Source organism: Vanellus vanellus, assembly GCF_965231255.1.
Source record: "Vanellus vanellus genome assembly, chromosome: 3".
In the NCBI taxonomy this organism is placed as follows: Eukaryota; Metazoa; Chordata; class Aves; order Charadriiformes; family Charadriidae; genus Vanellus; species Vanellus vanellus.
In genome coordinates this window covers 52175053-52194272 of record NC_138907.1, presented here as the reverse complement: position 1 = coordinate 52194272, position 19220 = coordinate 52175053, and the positions used below count along the sequence as shown (strand labels likewise).

Sequence of the window (19220 nt, the reverse complement as noted above, 5' to 3'; positions counted from 1 at the left end):
TAAAAGAAAAAAAAGATCTTGAACATGCGTAAAAAGATTCAGCAGAATCTGGAAGAACCCAGGATTCGTATTAAGCAGATACGCAGCTCTTGAAGTTATTTATTTGGGAGAATGCTTGTGGCTGGCTGGGCTAAAAGTTGGGAAGGAAGATAGGTTGTGTTCTATCCAGAGTTAGAAGTGAGACAGAATCAGTGAACTGGAGATTTGATCTAATTATTTTATAATTTAAGCAGTAGTCCTTTGGTTCTGCCAAATACAACATAAGTGAAAAGAGAGGTTACTAGATAGTGTATTATACAGAAAGGGAGTTTGGAGACATGATCAACAGTTAAAGGAGAACTGGGCATACATGCTTGTTATTTCACCTATTGCTTCTGAATGCTTCTGCTGAGATTGTAGTGAAATTATCTAACGCAAGAAAGAAGATAAAATGCCAAGAAGCAGAAGAAACAGTAGCAATTGAGAAGGCAATGGTAATGCTGAGTTGATGTAGCTGACTGTCCCTGTCCTGATGTTTGTCACTGTTACTGATGCTTGAACGTAAAGAGAGTAGATGATAACCTCTGTATGCAAAGAAAACTAAATTTCAGGTGTCTGGTCCTGTAGTGGAGTAGAAAATCCTGAGTTGGTAGGCGTCTGTGTAGTGTTTGGGGAGTGATAGGTGGCTTAGGTTTCACACAAGCCAGAATTCAGCAGTAGTCCTCAAGTGAGCTTATCACACTATCTATGTGTGTTTGGAATGTTTGGCTCTACAGTGTCACGAATGTGACATACGAATATTTGCAAGGGAAAGATTAAAATAAGTGTTCTTTCTCTCCTGTGAAAACTAGGGTATCTAATGTTAGTGATTATATTCTACATGAAAGATACAATTTAAAATGAAATTTTCAGTGCAACTACTCTGTAGCTGCCAAATATAAATAAAAATGACCGTGTTGCTACTTAGGCTTCAGTATTCCAGCAGACTGCCTAGCTTGTTTCAGTGTAGTGTACGTTAATGGAAAATCTGAAGAGAATGAAAAGGAAACAACGTCTGCCAAAAGATAATAATATTTGTTCAAAGCGATGTGCTAAAGAATTTCTTTATATACTGAAGCCAGTATAAATACTACTTGTAGTTCTGAGGATTTTGTGTCCGTTGCCAAAATTGTCAGTGTAGCAGCAGCTGTGGACTTCTTCCTTGAGCTATGATTATATGATGACAAAATTTGTGTTCTCCATTCTGAACAGGTGTTAACCACCAAATCATTATATAGTATACACGATTGAGTATGTCAGTTTCCAGCGGAGAAAGAACTTATTGAATATGCAGAGTAAGTTTGTTAGAATTAATTCAGACTATATTGGTTGAAAATTAGGTCTGCTGCGTTTCAGAGATTTCATCGTTTCTGATGCTCTCCTCTTCCTCTCTAGCCTTTCAGGTGGTGAAATCTCAGCTATAAATCATTTGCCAGAGAAGAAATTGATTATGAAACAGAGGTTATATTAATCTCTTGTCTGCTGCTAGAGTTTCAAGTGACTTCTCGTTTCTGTGGCTTCCTGTGGTCAGATGAAAACATAAAATTTCTGTTTTCAGTTTCATTTTAATTCTGAAGATTTTGAAAGCAGTTGTGACAATTCTAAGTAAAAGACTGGAATTATTGAAGTCTGTTTCTGCTTTACAGCCCACACTGTCATAAGTCTTAATGCTTTGGGAACAATGCCTGTTTAAATGTTATTTTTCAGTTTGGAACTTGGTTAATACATTCATTTCAAATAATTCTTTAGTTGTACTGGAATAAACTCACTGAGAAAATTTTATACTAGTTGGGGTTCTGTAAGTTACAAAACGTGGGGGGTTTTATTCTTATAGCAGCAATTCAAATACCAGTTTACAGTTCTAGAAATGAAATAGAAGCTCTTGTTAAATTCATTTTTTTGGTTAATTAAGAGAAAGCTTTGTGTCCATTCTCAGATTGTTACAGTTTAGTGAAACTAACCTGGATTTGAATCACATTATCCATTTTTAACTACCTTGTTTATAACTACTCAACTACATCTTGCAAGTAAATACCTCAAGGTGTGGGTAATACAGGTTTAATTGGTAGAAACAGTACTTGTAAGTCCACTTGTGATGTTCCCTGATGCTTTGGAGGAGTTTTTCATTACTTTGCGATGAAGTAGTAGGAATTTTGGGTGTATATAGAGGTTGCCCAGGTCTCTGATACCATACTTGTCTTCATTTTTTCATTATCTCACTGGGGGTAGTCAGTAGAACAATGTTTATTACTTTGTTGTCACACTATGTGCTCAGTAACTGCACCCTTGAGTTGTCAGACTTCGTACTGCTGAAAGATGCAGCATTTCATTTCCAAATGCTATAGTTAATCTCATAACTAGCAAATAGTACTGTATAGAAACATTTTTGTATTTTTTATGTTAGGTACAGATTTCTATTTTTTTTGCTTTGTAGATGCTTTATTATAAAAAATATGTATGAGAACTGTATTTATAGACCTTTTAAATGATGTGAAAAATCTTGTAAATGTTTTAAGGAGCTTCACATAGTTTTTACTTCAATAGCTGAATTCCATAAACAGGATGAGTAGGCAGCAAATTTACAGACATGAAGAAAACATTTAAGATGGATGCTGCAATTAGAAAAAAAAACAAAACAAACAAAAAAAAAAACAAACAAAAAAAACCCCAAAACAATCTTAAAAACCTAAACAAAACCAGAGTAGATTTTCCTTTCAAGTTACCATAATGCTCATGAAGAGAGGAAGAAAATGGCATTAAGATTTGGGAAAGATTAGAAAGAGAAGACTGTCATGCTAGATTATAATCTGTTGCTGTATTTAATACCTAATATACGTTTTTCCCCCCACAGAAATTAGCAGAGTACGGAAAGACATGTATAACGACACATTAAATGGTAGTACGGAGAAGAGAAGTGCAGAATTACCAGATGCTGTGGGACCTATTGTACAGTTACAAGAGAAACTATATGTGCCTGTAAAAGAATATCCAGATGTAAGTATATCTTTTTAGTCCCTAAATTATTTTTTGATCCTTGTGGTTGTCTTTAAGTGTAAATTTCATGTGATGCTACCCTTGGATCACGCTGAACTGCTTTTAAAAAAGATATTTCTTAGGGAAGTAGTTTATGTTCCACTTGGTGGCTTGATTTGTAGTGAGTGTGAGTGGAAGAAGGTTGTTTTAAATACCAAACTAGTATGGATTATAAAGCTGTACATCTAAGATCTGAATTATTTTGTTCATTCAGTCCTGTCAGTCCTGGGACACTGTGTAGTGAGTTTTATGAGGGAAGTAGTTCTTGGGACAGTGTTTTTTCCTCTTAGTGTGTCTCCAAAAGTCAGTTGGAGAACCCTTAGAGACCCTTTAGAGACCTTTTAGAGACTGTACTTAATCTCAGTTGCTGTTTGTCCCATATGTGTGTAACTAGTTCTGTTGCATATATAGAAATGTCTTTTTCTTTGGATTGATTTTTTTTTTTTTTTTTCTTCACTGTCCCCCCTTAAGCAGAGGTCCTTGCTTGCATGCCAATGTTACGTTCTCCATTGGGTGTTCCGTTCTATTGTACGCTTACCTTTTTGAGGAAGAATGGTTTCATTTACCTAGAAGAAGTATTTAGAACTCCTGTAGTGTGAATGGTATCTTAAAACAACTTGGGGAAAAACAGTCCTGTCAAAATCTACCCCAAGCATTTTTGTTGGTCACTGACAAAATAAGAAATTGTGTTGTTCGTCCCTAATAGAATTTAGAGGTCCTGTTGCAGTGGAGGAATGCGGGGTCCAAGTGAGGCATTTGCACACTGAGGTGGTATAAAGTGGAAGAGAGTATGGAACAGCAAAAAAACGGGAGTAACACCTGTGTATTTCTCTGACTTTTCTTTGTATTGTTAGTTAGATTAAGCTCTGCAAATTGAGCTTTATTATTTTAATGCTGTTTAGGACATACAGGCCTCTAAATAAAACCTCATTGTGCCAGACTCCATTAAGGAAATTAAGTGCAAGTCATTATTCAGATCAGAATGTTCAGACAATTTTCTCTTCTCCCTTTTCAGTTTTCACAGTTGTTTTGTTGCTTTTGGGTTAAAATACCTGTATTGGGAAAAGCGTTCAAAGAATTTGCGTTGGCAGTAAGGACATCTCTCTCCCCTTCCCTTCTGTTTTTCTGCCAAATTAAATATATGCATGTGCATATCTGTATACATATATGTACTCATACATACATGCATACATAGCCCCACACCAAAGCCAGTTATTCTTTTGAAACTCCTTGGAATTACAGATTTTTTTAGTGGAACTGTGCTATGCAATTGTTCCATAAAGCAATGTAAGTAGTTCTGTGCTTAAATATCTGTATATATCTTAGATTTATATTGCTTATTGGCTTTTTAAAACATAGCTTAGTTAGTGAAATCTTGGTTTTATCACTCGACAATGTATCCTTTGCAAAGTTTTGCCTTAATTATTGTTTGTAGTTTTTACAGAACTTGATGCTTGCTGTACCAGGATCCATGAGATAGGAGGAAGAAAAAGGGGGTGGATTTCCTATATTTATTATTAAGGTTTTCTTCTAGAAATCAAGAGTGTAGTAGCTTAGCCTCTTCACTGCCAGTTAACTGTCAAATATAGGGTAAATAAGGAGGAATGAGTTTGTCTCTAGTTACTGTCAAAGCACTTGTGTAACTTCGGGTGTACGATTTCTCTAGCTACTGCTAGCCCTTTGCGTGCCTCCAGGGGAATGGTCTTGTAGTGGTCACTAATTTATTTTAACAAACGCTTACAGATTCAGAAGTTGGAGATTCTTGTGATTTGTATCCATGTGACCTGGAATAAAAAGGCAGTTGGTTCTTTTGAGATGTGTGATGTTTGCTAGAAAATCTTCAGCTTCTATCACTGTGGTGGTATGTGTCAGTTCAAACTTCACTGGGGACCCAAGCACAGCGTTCTCTGTTCTCCTGCCTGTCTACATGTTGTCTGTATTCGTTCCTAGCTGCTCAGAATGGGATCTGCACAGCCTCAATAATTAGTTGAGCAACTAGAATATACCATTACATATTTCTGCAAGTTAGAAATTAAATAACCTGCTTTGCATTCAGGCTAGTACAGCGTTTAGAAGGTCTGGAGTACAGTGATTCCAACTTATCATGAAAAAAACTGTACAATTCACTTGTAAAGATTAATTTCACCTGTAAAGCTAATTTCATTGTAATCACACAGTGTTCCATGAAACTTCTTACTCCTATCTAGCAATTGATTTAATTGTTATCAGATACAGGGAAGATGTGCTGTGCAGACTGTCAGAGTGAGTTTGTCAGATAAATCCAGTTAGTTCTTTCTATTGCCATCATTCTCTTCCAGCTGACAAACTTGTATAACTTACAAAGACATGAAGATGGATAAACTTAAAGATTAGTCAAAGAAGAGTGACCAGAGACTGTTTTCTGATGTAGATTTAGTAATACTTTTAATAACGGGGAAAAAATTGAAACACTTTTATGATGTTCTAATAAACTTTTATTCTGGTAAATATTTTTGGCATATAATTATAAACATATAGATTAGTTGACTGTAGTGAATAGTGAATAGCATTGTAGTGCCATTTTGTGCACAGAATCTAAAATTAATTGTGGGGCATAAACAATAATGGTCTGCCATAAGTTTAAACAAACTTATATTTATATACACAGATATAAAACATACATATACACATATATGTATAAAAGATGAAACAGTGAATTTTCATAACTTATATCATTTTGATATTACTGTTTGACTGTAATTTGAGTACCTACACAAAAGAAATAATATATAAAATTGAATTACAAGGCTAAAAAAAATATATAAAATCCTCTATAATCTCTTAATAATTTAGGTTTTTGAAGGAGTGCCTACTGAGTATTTTAATTCTAATTTTTATTCTAAGACCATAGTTGATGCAAGGTTCAACTTTCAAAAAAAAAGATTGTCAGAAACGGTCTGTAGACTGTGTGGAGTCTGCATTTCTACTTCTGTACTAGTAAGTAGAAGACATGCAAAAAAGTCTTCCTAAAGGATAACTAATTTTCTCTGGTATGTTGTATTAATAAGGAGCTTTTTTCCTTGATGTAATCACAATGTGATAAATTGCATAACTGTTGGGTGGTCTGCTTTCTGGCTCATTGTTTTTCAATTGCAAGCTACGGTAATGCAGTTGTGTATATTTGTATATATTATTTTCTTCTAGCACCCTTTGAAGGTGTTAGATTTTTATAGGCATTTTAGTCTTAAAACTGAGATTTGAACTACTTAGCTTTTCTGAACCATGTATGTGCTCCTGAAACTTGGGAAATTGTGCAGAAGGCACTCAGAAGATTAAATTCCATTAGTTGTCCGTAATTTGCCCTTCAGTTAAAAATGTGTTTTCTATACAGTTAAATCTTTGTATGCTCATTTAAGACTTGGTATGACGGTTTAAAGGCATTTCCAATTCATGGAGAAATATCTTCCATCAGAGTTAAAAAAAAAAAAAAAAAAAAAAAAAGAAAAAAAAAGAAAGAAAAGATGTCAGTAAAATTATTGAGCTTGTAGGAAGCAGAAGAATGGAGGATATGCTATTGTTTGTGAGTGAATAGTTAATAGTCTTTAGCATTTCTTATGCTTCAGATAAATGATTAATTTTCTTGAATTTCCCTAAAGAGCTGAGACTAAACTTTCTGTCTGATATCAATTTAAACAGTTTTTGGAATTAGTACCTACAAATGTTGGACTGAATAAATGTTTTTCTATTATAATCATGGCTTTATTATTAATAAGTACCCTGTTAGCTCTGATTAATATGAAATTCTCTGTTGGAACTCTTCTGTGCCTCTTCAGTAAAAATGTAAGAACTCAGTAATTATCGCATCTAAAGTAGCATGTCCTTTGAGTATACTGAAGCTCAAAGGCCAGCAGTGATAAACAGCTTGTGCGTACTTTCTGACCATTTTAGTTAAAACTGTTTAATTAGTACAACAGAACGATGAACACAGGGATTCATTTTACTATGGGGAACTTGCTGACAAAACGTTTAAATCCTTTTTCAATTTGGTAATATCAGAGTTTAATAGCATCCCTAATATGCATTAGGAAAATGATAACATCATCTTTATTTATTGTTCTGATTCTTTTACTTAAGCTCTTCATTCCCTAGTGGTAAACAGGGAAGGCGGCTAAAAGAGCTGGCCTTGTTTACCCTTGCAATAGGAAGGATAGAGAGACTGTAACGTGTATCTGTGTATAAATTTGGACTACAGAGTACCAAGAGGGCTGAAAGAAGATTCAACAAAAGGTTAACTACTGATACAAGTTCAAATGTATATGAAAGAACAAAAATAGTTTGATTACTGATTTCCAGTCTGAATGAGATATTTGGAAAAACATTCTAGTAGAAGTAAAGGGAGCAAAAAGTTAATTTTGAGTTTGAACTTTATATATTTATGAGAGGATTTATGCACTCTGGTTGCAAATGCTAAGGGAATGGATTCATTGAGAAGTGTCCCGTTTGTTTAGATGCTAATAAAACAGAGACATGCATTGATATTTGTATGAAGCTATTTTACCCTTTCTATCTAGTGTTTTATTGAATATCCTTCCTTACTGACCATCTGATTCACCTTTTGAAAGATAAGTTTCTTTTAAGCTCTGGTTCACACTTAATAGCTTACTTTTTTTTTGGTAGCACCTTGCTGAAAGATGACATACACTGTCAGAATTTTATTCAGAAATAAGCCTGTCAAATCTCCAGAGCGTGTTTGTCCTCGGAGGCAAAAGGATGGAAGACAGTCTAGAATATATTTGAGATAAACCCCCTGTCCTTTAGTTTCTGATTGTAATCTTGCAGTCTCAGCAGTACTGGTGAACTTGGTCCATATCTCATCCTTGGGAGAGTTATTTCTTCCCCATTTAACTCTTCGAGCATTGAGTGCAATTAAGTTAGGTGATTATCTAGTTATTTATCTGTTAATACTCTTATTCCCATTTTATTCTTTCAAAATTTGCTCTTTAACTATTTGCAGATACTTTGTTGTGTGTGTAAATTAAAAAAAAAAAAAAAGATAGGGTGGAGGCAAGACAAGTAAAGACTAAGTAAATAGCACTTGCTTTGGGTAGGGACAGTGTTTCTCTTAATATTTTTCAAAGTAAATTCAGAAATCTGGGAGCAGAAATGAGTTGCATCTGGCACTGATAAGCAAGTTGAACGTATTTGTCACAATAGCAGTTTGTTATGGTGATGCTTGTATTAGTAACTTCTTCAAATTAACATCATGTGATTAAAATTTTAGTGATGTCCAGCATGTATATGATGCTTTTAGTAGAAAGTAGTGGATTATTTTTCTTGTTAAGTCACTATACAGGTCATACTCCTAAGAGTATGAGTCCTCTAATCTGACATTAACAGCTAGTGCTAGACATTTGGGCATCTTCTGTACACCATGGATGAAGAGGAGTGTGTGTGCAAGGAAACCAAGTGCAGGAGAGAAGGCTAGAAAATTAGTCTAAAACAGTTAGTTTGTAGATGCCTGTTGTTTTTTGTGAATGAAATATCTAAAATTTTAGAATAAATATTACTGAAAATGGCTAATTTAGGGAATTACAAAATTTGAGATTGCAAAGGATGTATCCAACTGAACTTCTTGAAGAGCAAGTTAACACCTAGTAGTCAACATCTATCATGCTTGGTTTTCCTTGCACGGTGCCTTTCATTATGGCTCATCTCTCAATTGTTATCGTCTCTGCAGAGTTAGGCTTTCAATGAGCAATTTATTTGGTCAGAGCTGTCTTCTTAATACCCTCTATTGTTTTAGAATTCTGCATTTTTATGTGCATAAATTTCCGAAGTTCATGGACTACAAAAATATTTGGGGGCATGGTTTCAGTTGATTGTTTACAACTCTGTTGTGTCAGTTAGTCTGTGCTTCCTTTTGCTGAACTGTTTTCCCTCAGAACTTCTACTTTGTGTAGTAGCTCTTGCAAGACTAAGTACCCAAGGGTTATGTGCAAATACAAGTAATGAAAGGAGCAGTTGTGAGGCAGAGAGATTTGTGGAATATTGGTTTTGTTTTTCATTGTTTTTTTGTTCAATCTGTTCTTTCAAGTGTTTGTAGTAGTAAAGAAGGGTTTTATACAGAGAGGAGGAAGTGCTTCAGCACAATACTTTTGCTTGCTGTTGTGAATAGGTCAGGTATGCTTGGGTACACCTGATGAACTTGCTGGTAGTTTTCTGTGAATTAACATTCTGTGTACTTTAGCTAGGATTGGGGACTGCAGTAAACACGGAAATACATCTGTAAGGACTAAAACCATACTTAATAGAGCAAGGTAAAGCTGTGTTTAAAATACATATGTGGATTGACAAATTACTGGTTAGTCATCAGAATCCCTTGTAGGTACACCCAGTTATTCAAAATCAAGAACAGATCTTCCCTTCAGAGTGCTCAAAGTTGACTCCTGAAGAACGGGGTTTGTAGTTGAGAAGTACAGTGTTTTGGAGAGGTAGGAAATACATAGAGAAAACCCCTTTTCTGAGAATGAGGAGGTTTATAAAGTTTTTTTTCCTCTGGTTAGTTGACAAAGGAGACCTATGACACTGAGCTGCTGTACTTTGCCCAGAAACTTAACCTGGTGTACCATGCTATCTTCCTTTTCTCTTCCCCCAATATCTGGTGGCCAGTAAGCTTTTGACAGGCATTTTCGATTATTAAATTAATTTAGATTATTAAATGCTCTTATTAAGAGCATTTTGACAGGCATATTAGATATTTCTTCCTTTTCTTCCTTAGCTCTGTGGTTTAGATATTACTGTTCGTACACTCTGTTTTTTATGGAGTTGTCCTTGCAAAAGTAATTCAGTACTTTCTTGTCAGAGGACAGCATTAGTTCTGTAACTTCATACAGGTAGATCAGTGAAATCTTCACTAATTATGTTTGCTCTGTGTTTTGCTGGGATAAGAAGTCACTGAGCCCTATCCTGAATTGCTATTAAACGTAGTTTTGAGTACCAGTCAAAATATCAGACTGATATTTTCTTGTATCTCTCCTAAATCACGCTCAGGTAAAAATCAGCTTACATGTCCTCAATACTAAAAGATCTGTTGTTTATTACTAGAATAAGTCTGCCCACAAGTGTTGGGAATGCATAAAAAAAAAAAAAAAAGTTGTCTTTTAAGAACATGGACTAGTTTTTTAAAGAGCTGTAGTTTCTAGGTTCTGAAGTTAGCTCATTTCTGAAGTTAGCTCATTAATGCATTTTAGAGTGTGTATCACTTGTCAAGGAAAAGTTTACTGTAATGTTGCATTTATAGCATTCACTTCTGATTTGAATTTGATCCGTAATTCAGAGGAATATGATTGTTGTTCTCTGCATTTTCATGTCATTGATTCAACTTGTTGAGAGTAAGATTGTACACAAATACCAGCTTGTGTAGTAAACTTTCTGTTTAGGTATTTTCTTTCTTTTTCAGTGTTTTGTTTCACAGCTTAGGAACTGTTGTTTACCTGCTTTTGTTTTGATTGTTGGATTTAGAATAAAGCACAAATGCTACCTCAATAGATATCTCTGTGTAGGAGATTCTGAAATTGCGTAGCTAATAGGCATTCATCCATTGTTGTATAGATCTACTCAATTTATTCAATTAGTCTCTGCTGTTTTTTTTTAAAGCGGGCAACAGCAGTAGTTGGACACAGTCGTTTCAGTTACTTTGGCGTAATATTAATTCACAACTCTAAGCATTTATATGTTTCTCTTCTGTTTCTTCTTAAGAGCAGTGTAAAATAGTTAAATTATGTGAAAGCACTGATTCCTTTTGAAATTTGCTACACTTCTTTGAAACTGTGTGCATTGTTTTTCTTTCATATGCACTCAGTATTTTTGGAAAAATAATGCTGGTTGATGAGCAGCCAGTTCCTTTTTGCACCTTACTTGCCCTCAGCTTAGTTGTCTCTTACAGAACCATAGAATACTTTGGGTTGGAAAGGTGCCTTTAAAGGTCATCTAGTCCAACCTCCCCTGCAATGAGCAGGGACATCTTCTACTAGATCAGGTTGTTCAGAGCCCCGTCCAACCTGACCTTGAATGTTTCCAGGGATGGGGCATCTACCACGTCTCTTGGCAACCTGTGTCGGTGTTTCACCACCCTCATTGTAAAAAAAAATTCTTCCCTTTATCTAGTTTAAATCTTCCCTCTTTTAGTATAAAGCCATTACCTCTTGTCCTATCGCAGCAGGCCCTGCTAAAAATTTTGTCACCATCTTTCATATAAGCCTGCTTTAAGTACTGGAAGGCCACAATAAGGTCTCCCTGGAGCCTTCTCCTCTCCAGGTTGAACAAACCCAACTCTCTCAGTCTGTCCACATAGGAGAGGTGCTCCAGCCCTCTGATCATTTTTGTGGCCTTCCTCTGGATGTTCTCCAACAGGTCTATGTCTTTCCTGTTCTGAGGGCTCCAGACCTGGATGCAGTACTCCAGGCGGGGTCTCACCAGAGCAGAGTAGAGGGGCAGAATCACCTTCCTCAACCTGCTGGCCGTGCTTCTTTTCATGCAGGATACAGTTGGCTTTCTGGGCTGCGAGCGCACATTGTTGGCTCATGTCCAGCTTTTCATCCACCAGTACCCCCCAAGTCCTTCTTGACAGGGCTACTCTCGATCCCTTCATCCCCTAGCCTGTATTTATACTGGGGGTTGCCCTGACCTGGGTGCAGGACCCTGCACTTGGCCTTGTTGAATCATAGAATGGTTTAGGTTGGAAGGGACCGAATGGTTTAGGTTGGAAGGGACCTTGAAGATCGAGTTCCAACCCCCCTGCCATAGGCAGGGACACCTCCCACTAGACCAGGTTGCCCAAGGCCACGTCCAGCCTGGCCTTGAACACCTCCAGGGATGGGGCCTCAACAGCCTCTCTGGGCAACCTGTTCCAGTGCCTTACCACCCTCAAAGTGAAAAACTTCTTCTTGAACCTCATGAGGTTCACACAAGCCCACTTCTCAAGCCTTCCTGGATGGTATCCCATCCCTCAGGCGTGTCAACTGCACCACTCAGTTTGGTGTCATCTGCAAACTTGCTGAGAGTGCGCCTGATCCCACTTTCTATGTCATTGATGAAGACATTGAACAGTACAGGTCCCAATACAGACCCCTGAGGGATACCACTTGTCACCGATCTCCGTCTGGACATTGAGGCATTGACCACTACCCTCTGGATGTGACCATCCAGCCAGTTCCTCATCCACCAAACAAAACAGTCCACCCATCAAATCCATACTTCTCCAATTTAGAGAGAAGGATGTTGTGGGGGACCCTGTCAAAGGCCCTACGGAAGTCCAGATAGACTAAATCCATGGCTTTTCCCTCATCCACTGATGCAGTCACTCCATCATAGGAGGCCACTAGGTTGGTCAGGTAGGACTTGCCCTTGGTGAAGCCACTCTGGCTGTCGAGTCACCTCCCTGTCCTCCATGTGCCTTAGCATAACTTCTAGGAGGATCTGTTCCATGATCTTTCCAGGCACAGAGGTGAGGCTGACAGGTCAGTAGTTGCCACGGTCCTCCTTTCTACCCTTCTTAAAAATAAGTTCAATGTTTCCCTTTTTCCCATCACCGGGGAATTCACCTGACTGCCATGACTTTTCAGATATCATGGGGAGTGGCTTGGCAACTACATCAGCCAATTCCCTCAGGACTCTGGGATGCATCTTGTCAGGTCCTATGGATTTCTGTAGGCTCAGGTTCCTCGGGCGGTCACAAGCCTGATCTTCTCTTAGAGTGGGAGGGACTTTGCTCACCCAGTGCCTGCCTTGTGGTCCATCCACTTGAGAGGTGTGGGGAGAGAGGTCGCCGGTGAATACTGAGGCAAAAAAGTTGTTGAGTACCTCAGCCTTCTCCTTGTCTGTTGTTACCAGCTTGCCAGTCTTGCTCATCAGGGGGGATACACTTTCTTTGGCCTTCATTTTCTGGCTGACATACCTGTAGAAGCCCTTCTTACTATTCTTTGTGTCCCTTGCCAGGTTCAGCTCCAGCTGTGCCTTGGCCTTCCTGACCCCATCCCTACACAACTGGGCAGCATCCTTGTCTTCTTCCCAGGATACCAGTCCCTAGTTCCACTGCCTGTGGATTTCCTTCTTGCCCTTTAGCTTGCCCAGCAGGTCTCAAGTCCTCCATGCTGTTCTGTTGCCTTCCTTTCCTGATTTCTTACACCTTATGTAGGATAGTACCCCCTGTCTTCTGGGAAGGCTTGTGCACCTGTCCTAATAGTCTACGTTCATCCACCCAACACTTAATTTTAAGTTGCTTCGGTTGATTAATGCATTTTCAGAAGCTTCTATTTCTTCAGAGTACTGACATAAGTTTGATCAATATCTTTCAGCTATGTGGTTTATAAACAATCAGAACATACTGACCTAAAATTCAAGTTCATTTTAGTTACAAACATTATGATCTGTTGTGTCAAAGGACACTGAGGGCTTTGCCCTGTTGTCAGTGATACAGGAACTGCTTGCTCTGCAAAGATCATCAACTGAATTATGATTTACAGTTGAATATTCAGCAGTTTCTCAGATTATTTTTTTCCCTGCCGAGTACAGGTGGCCTACAAATGTGAATGCTGCATGAAATAAGTACCTCTGTATTGCTGTTCTAAGTTTATTGTGATTAGTAGAAATGACCATTTGTTATCTTGTTAATGTATCTTAAGCACCGATGATAATGGGTATATTATTCAAATTAACATTAAACTTCTCAGTTACATTGTTGAGGCTAATTGTTTGAATTTTATAGTTGAACTCATTTGACTGATTACTGTTGTTTTGAAAGTGAATGTCGCTTGCATTAAAAGTAAAGCAAAGTTGCTGTCACGCAACACAAATACTAAAATAGTATTTTCAGGGCTTTGATCTCTTTAGATTTTTTTTCAAGTTAGTCTGGCCAAATATTTTGCTGCTATTTTTTTCTTTCTTCCACAAGTGCAAATGTTGTCCTTGAGACCTGGGGAGTTGTAAACAAGGGCTTGTGAGTCTTTCTGAAGGATTTCAGTTTCTTTAGGGAGTGAGCTGGTGTGCAAGCTGAATGAGAGGCAGAGAGAGATCTAGAACTCTGTCTTTGTAGCATAAATAGGGATGGAAGATAACTTAGGAGATATGTATATGTATGTGCGTGTTACTACAGGCAGGTAGATTGGCCCGTTAACCTGAAGCGCATCTCAAAACTTTATGGTAACTCTTATGCCTCTTTTTCCTGTGGTTCAATGAGGTGGTTCCTGTTTGGTTGCAATGACTGTGGTGGTGGTGATCATCACAGAACTGTTGAAATGTTGTAATGTCTGTCTGTCTGTCTCCTTATTTTAAAAGCTCCTGGGTAAAAAGCAAAAGCTAGTTAGAAGTAAAGACTGAAGGTAGGAATTGTGATATGCTGCTATTTTAGTGTTGTTGTAATTGTAAACGTTTAAGATGATAGATTCAATATGATTTTATATGCAAAGGTGCTATTATTACTGTAATACTGCCGCTCTGTGCTGCTTGATGCTGGCTGAAGCGCATAACTATAGTGCATATGTTGTGAGACTTGCACCTTTAAATGATCCTGACCAGTTGGACTTTCTAACGCGTTTTAGGCACTTTTCAGTTTTGCCTCGTTTCTCTTTTTATTTATTACCTTCTTACAGGTAGAGCAGAGAGTTAAGGTTTGGTAATGTAACAGCTTTTAGCAGTATTCATTTAAAGCAAACAAGGTGGATTAGACCTTAAAGTACTAAAGGAAATATTCAGAAGGCTATAATTTGAGATATCTTCTGCATTTCTGACCTGTTCTCCTGCAATTCTAGGCTTGAATTTTGCAAACTTAGCGATTCTGGCAGCTTTAGATGTATATTGAACACTTGTGTAACAGCCTTTTCAGAAGGTGAATGGAGTTGTTCAATTTTTCGCTTTAAATATGGTCAACATTGAGAAACCTATTTATGATTTTTTTTTTTTAGAAGAAATAATTGGACAACAGCAAAAAGACATTGAAAGCTACTAGTCTTTTTTTCTTTTACACTTGCTTGAAGTATATCACCTGAAGTCTGTAGTAGAGTGGCAAACTACCAATTATATTAGCCTACTGTTTTTTGCTCAAAAATTCTGGGAGGGGGGATTGCTTTTGTGTTGATGAAATAATTATAAATTACTTTCTGTGATGTGTTTCAGTATTTTCGTGGTATGAAATTCTAGACCTAGTGTGGTAAATCAACTCCCAATGAATCTAATGCAGTGCAATCTAGGTACATGGAAATTGATTGCAATATACAAAGCTCCTATGGCTAAGTGTTATGATTCTCTGTTTAAGTCGTGAATGTTTGTAGTTCTGATTGTTGAAATACTTGGAGCCTTTTCAGTATATTTAAAGATATAAATAGGTATTTCAGAAGTTGATTTGTTTCAAACTAGGTAAAAATTCTGATTCCCCCCCCCAATTCATATAAATCAGAGTTTGTTTCTACTGTAAAGCTTTAATTCTATGAATCAGATTGCAGTTGTGTTACCGATGCTTGAATGTGTGTAAAAGTAAAGGAGCAAAGCAAAAATTATCTAATATTGGTTGCAATTATAAATTACAATTTAGTCAGCTAAATTATGTAATTAAAATCAGTCACATGAATGAAAAGCATGTTTATGTTTAGGAAGGCTAAATACCTTAGTACCTTAGGTTTTCATTCACTTCAGAAATTTCATAAAAGGCTTTTTTTTTTTTTTTTTTTTTTTTTTGCACAAATGTTTTTGTTGACTATGGAAACTTTCATCACAGCTGTCATTGGTAATGCCTACGTTTATCCACAAAACAATACTATGCATCTTTATCATGAGTTTAGTTGGTCTGTTGCTGGGTGTGTTGCTTTACCTATATTTTTTTTTTTTTTAACTTTGCTTGTCAAAGAGAGTGCTATTGTGGAGGAAAAAATAGTAATTACTATTTATATAATACAGCATTAAGGTCTTCTGATTTGGGAGTGTGTAATTTCTGTGTTTCCTCCCACCTTTCAAGGTGACTAATAAATTTATTTTTGGAACCTAGAATTATAGAACACTGAATAATTCAGCATAAAATCTATTGCCTGAAAGGGATGCAGAACTTTAGACAAAGTTCCAGTAACTAATAAGATGAAATGAAGTGTTTACTGAGCATCTCTCCTTTGCGTAACCTTAAGTATAAAAAAAAGCCTGTTTCTGCTCAGTCAGCACTTCTTTTTTGCGAGAGGAAAAGTGACTACATTTCTCTGATAATTTTTAAAAAGGGAATGTTGTCCCATAAGTATAAGAATTTCTATTACTGCAAAGTATTTGTAACAACAGTATCCCCATCTGCAATGGTGCTTCAATTTAAACATATCTTTCTCACTTCTAATTACTGAGAATTGGAAGTAGTCTACAGCAAAATTGCCAACTTTAAGTGCCTTGGGTAATGTCACATGTAGTCACATCTAATTAAAAGGTATTATTATGGAAATTAGTTCTTGGACTGTATATCCTGAGGATCCTTTGTTATTGGAATATGAGTTTAATGATGTAAACTGTGAGGCTTAGAGGGCACTGCTGGAACCTACAATTAGGTTTTGGAGACCGATTTACACAGAGCACAACTTGTTAATTCTCTAGATAAATGTGTCACGATTCCCAAGTAGAGCATGGAATTGAACAATTTTTACTCATCTCCTGGTGTTATTGAAACTGATGTCACTGTTCTGAAAACCTCATCTTAGTGAATAGGATGAAACAGATTATTCACTATCTCACTTAAGCATGCCTACTATTAGATTGTTCACGGGATCTGATTTCCTGAAAGAGTTTCTGTTAACAATCTTTCAATTACTGTTTAAAGGTTTTTATGACCACTTAAAGGAGGGAACGACCAAACTGTACTGTGGGCCTTTAAATCATTGCAAATGGGCCTCTAACGATAACAGAGATTCCTATTTTAAAACCATGAAATTGTTAATTTGTCTATCTTTACAGCCTTCTCACTTATGTTGATAATTCTAAGCAATTTAAAATCCAATTATTTCCAAAATATGACAGTAATTAGATTAGTGTTTTTACACGAACAGAACATGTAGCATAAAATTAATTTTTGAGGGCTATTATTTTATAGTTACTTGAAGTGGAATTAAAACTCCCCTATTCAGAATTTCTTTCAACTTATGGCATGAGGAAAAGGGTTAATGTCTAAAACAATCTTAAATGGGAAGCAAATGTGACTTTAATGCACGGTTTACATTAGTATGTATGAAAAGTATTGAGAAAGCAGAGATGAAGCAAATAGTGCAAATTAATGTAGTACAAATGGAAGGATTTCTGTCCTGTTAGGTGAAGATACAGTAATGCTAATTAAACATGCTAAAAGAACAAATTGCTGTTTCACTAGGGATCTAAAGTTAATATTTATATAAACAATTACACAATTTATAAACAGTGAAAATAAGATCAGAAGTCGGGGGGTAGGGGAAAAAAGGTTAAAATACTTTTCACCTTGAGTGTGTTTGACAAGGCATGGCTTTTGTCTCTGATAACTGATAAGGTCTCCGCTTTGTTGTTGTGTGTTCTTGTACCTCCTGGCTGCTGATCCAGCCCGCAGTGTTGTCAACTCAGTGAGGAATGTCAGTAGACTGGAGCAAAAGGGACATTAAATGGTTGACACTGAGGGATGGCAATAAATGAGATGGGAGCTAAATATATGTTTGTGACATTCTAGCAGCTGGCTTAAGTCCTGCTGTTTGTTGCCTGCGTATACTAGCCTTAAAAAGGAAGAGAATGCATTGTAGCACGAGGAAGAAAAAAACAGCTGGTGGCTTATCAGTCAGCCCTAATGACAGAGAAGGTTAAAGAGTTTGGAAGGGCAAACTTTGAAAGAGTGCTTTTATTAGTAACATAAAATTCTTAATTTTGTATAAATACTTGTATAAAACTAGTCTAAAACTTTGCAGTATTCCATGGCTCGTTTGGTACAAAAAAAACCCCATGAATACTTCATTTGCTGTCCCAAGAAAGTTATTTTAAAAATTAACTTACCTTTGATTCAAGCAGTTTGTCAGGTGATTTTACGGTAACATTCTTTTGATGTTTTCTTGCTCCTTAATGGGACTCTCTGGAAAAAATTTGATCTTGATTAAGTATCTTGCAGTTTAATACTTAATTTAGAAGAAAAAAATGTTTATTTTTGTAATTGATGGAAGCATGAATGCACTCGAATGGTATAAAGTTTATATATCTTAATCCCCCCCTTTATTAGAGATGTAGGAAAGTAAAGTATCAGGTGTTTTAAATGTTATTTTATATTTCATACATTTTCAAAATGAAAGTTAATGTTTGGAAAAATCAGTGTTTAATTGCTTAAAAGCCTCATATTTGGTATGTAACTTGTAACTACATCCAGTTGTTTTACATGCAGTAAAGGCTGTTAGAATGTAAACTTGAAATGCGTTCAGCACCTTAGTTGGAAAATTAATCCTTCTTGATATGGTTTGCTGCTTCATGGTGTTTGAAGTTTCTACTGTATCTTCTCAAGAACTTGTTTAGTTCTTAAACCTGAACTTGATTGTTCCTCCTGGCTTACAGCTGTCAATTGACTCAAAGAGAAGTGAAAAGCAAAACCTCATTTATGGCTCCTCAACAGGTAAACTAGTAATGAATGAGCCTTTTTATATCTGTAATAAGTGTCTGTGTTGGGGGGGCACCCTAGAGGCAGTCCTCTGCTGGGTTTAGCAGGTGGAGGAGGGGTGGATTCAGTCTTTAGTGGAAAGGACTTTACCATTTTATTGGTATTAAATGTGGACAGGTTTCTTGTGCAGTAGCATAGTCTGACATGGTGGGAAGAGATATAGAAATTCCAGATCTCCTCCTCTTAGGAGGAGCTGGTATGCCCCCTGACATGAAGTCTGTTGGAGTCTTTGTAGAAAGGAAGTGTAGCCCAGGAGCTTAGTGGCAGCTTTTAGAAGACTGCAACAATGATAGATGAGTCTAATTTGTCTTAATGTTTTTCCCCATGATAGGAGCAGCTTCTTCTTGTTATGATGGTGCTATCAGAGTGGTTTTCTATGAATTTGACATGGTCTTGTGTTCATTTATGGTTTTTGTATGTGTTTACCTTTTCTACAGGGAGTACTACAATAGGTATGCAAAAGTTCAGGTGGACTGTACGTAGCATGTTGATGCATCAGATATGGTTTTCAGGC

The 19220-nt window shown here is 36.8% G+C and overlaps 1 protein-coding gene across 5 annotated transcripts in view; it reads left to right on the top strand.

Moving 5' to 3' along the window:
• The window catches only part of QKI (QKI, KH domain containing RNA binding), a 169971-nt gene that overhangs the window by 37107 nt on the left and 113644 nt on the right, over positions 1-19220 (top strand). For all 5 annotated transcript variants that reach the window (XM_082480358.1, XM_082480356.1, XM_082480355.1 and 2 more), the window contains exon 2: positions 2870-3012. In XM_082480358.1, the coding sequence (XP_082336484.1) occupies positions 2870-3012 (143 nt within the window). The remainder of the gene's footprint in view (positions 1-2869; positions 3013-19220) is intronic.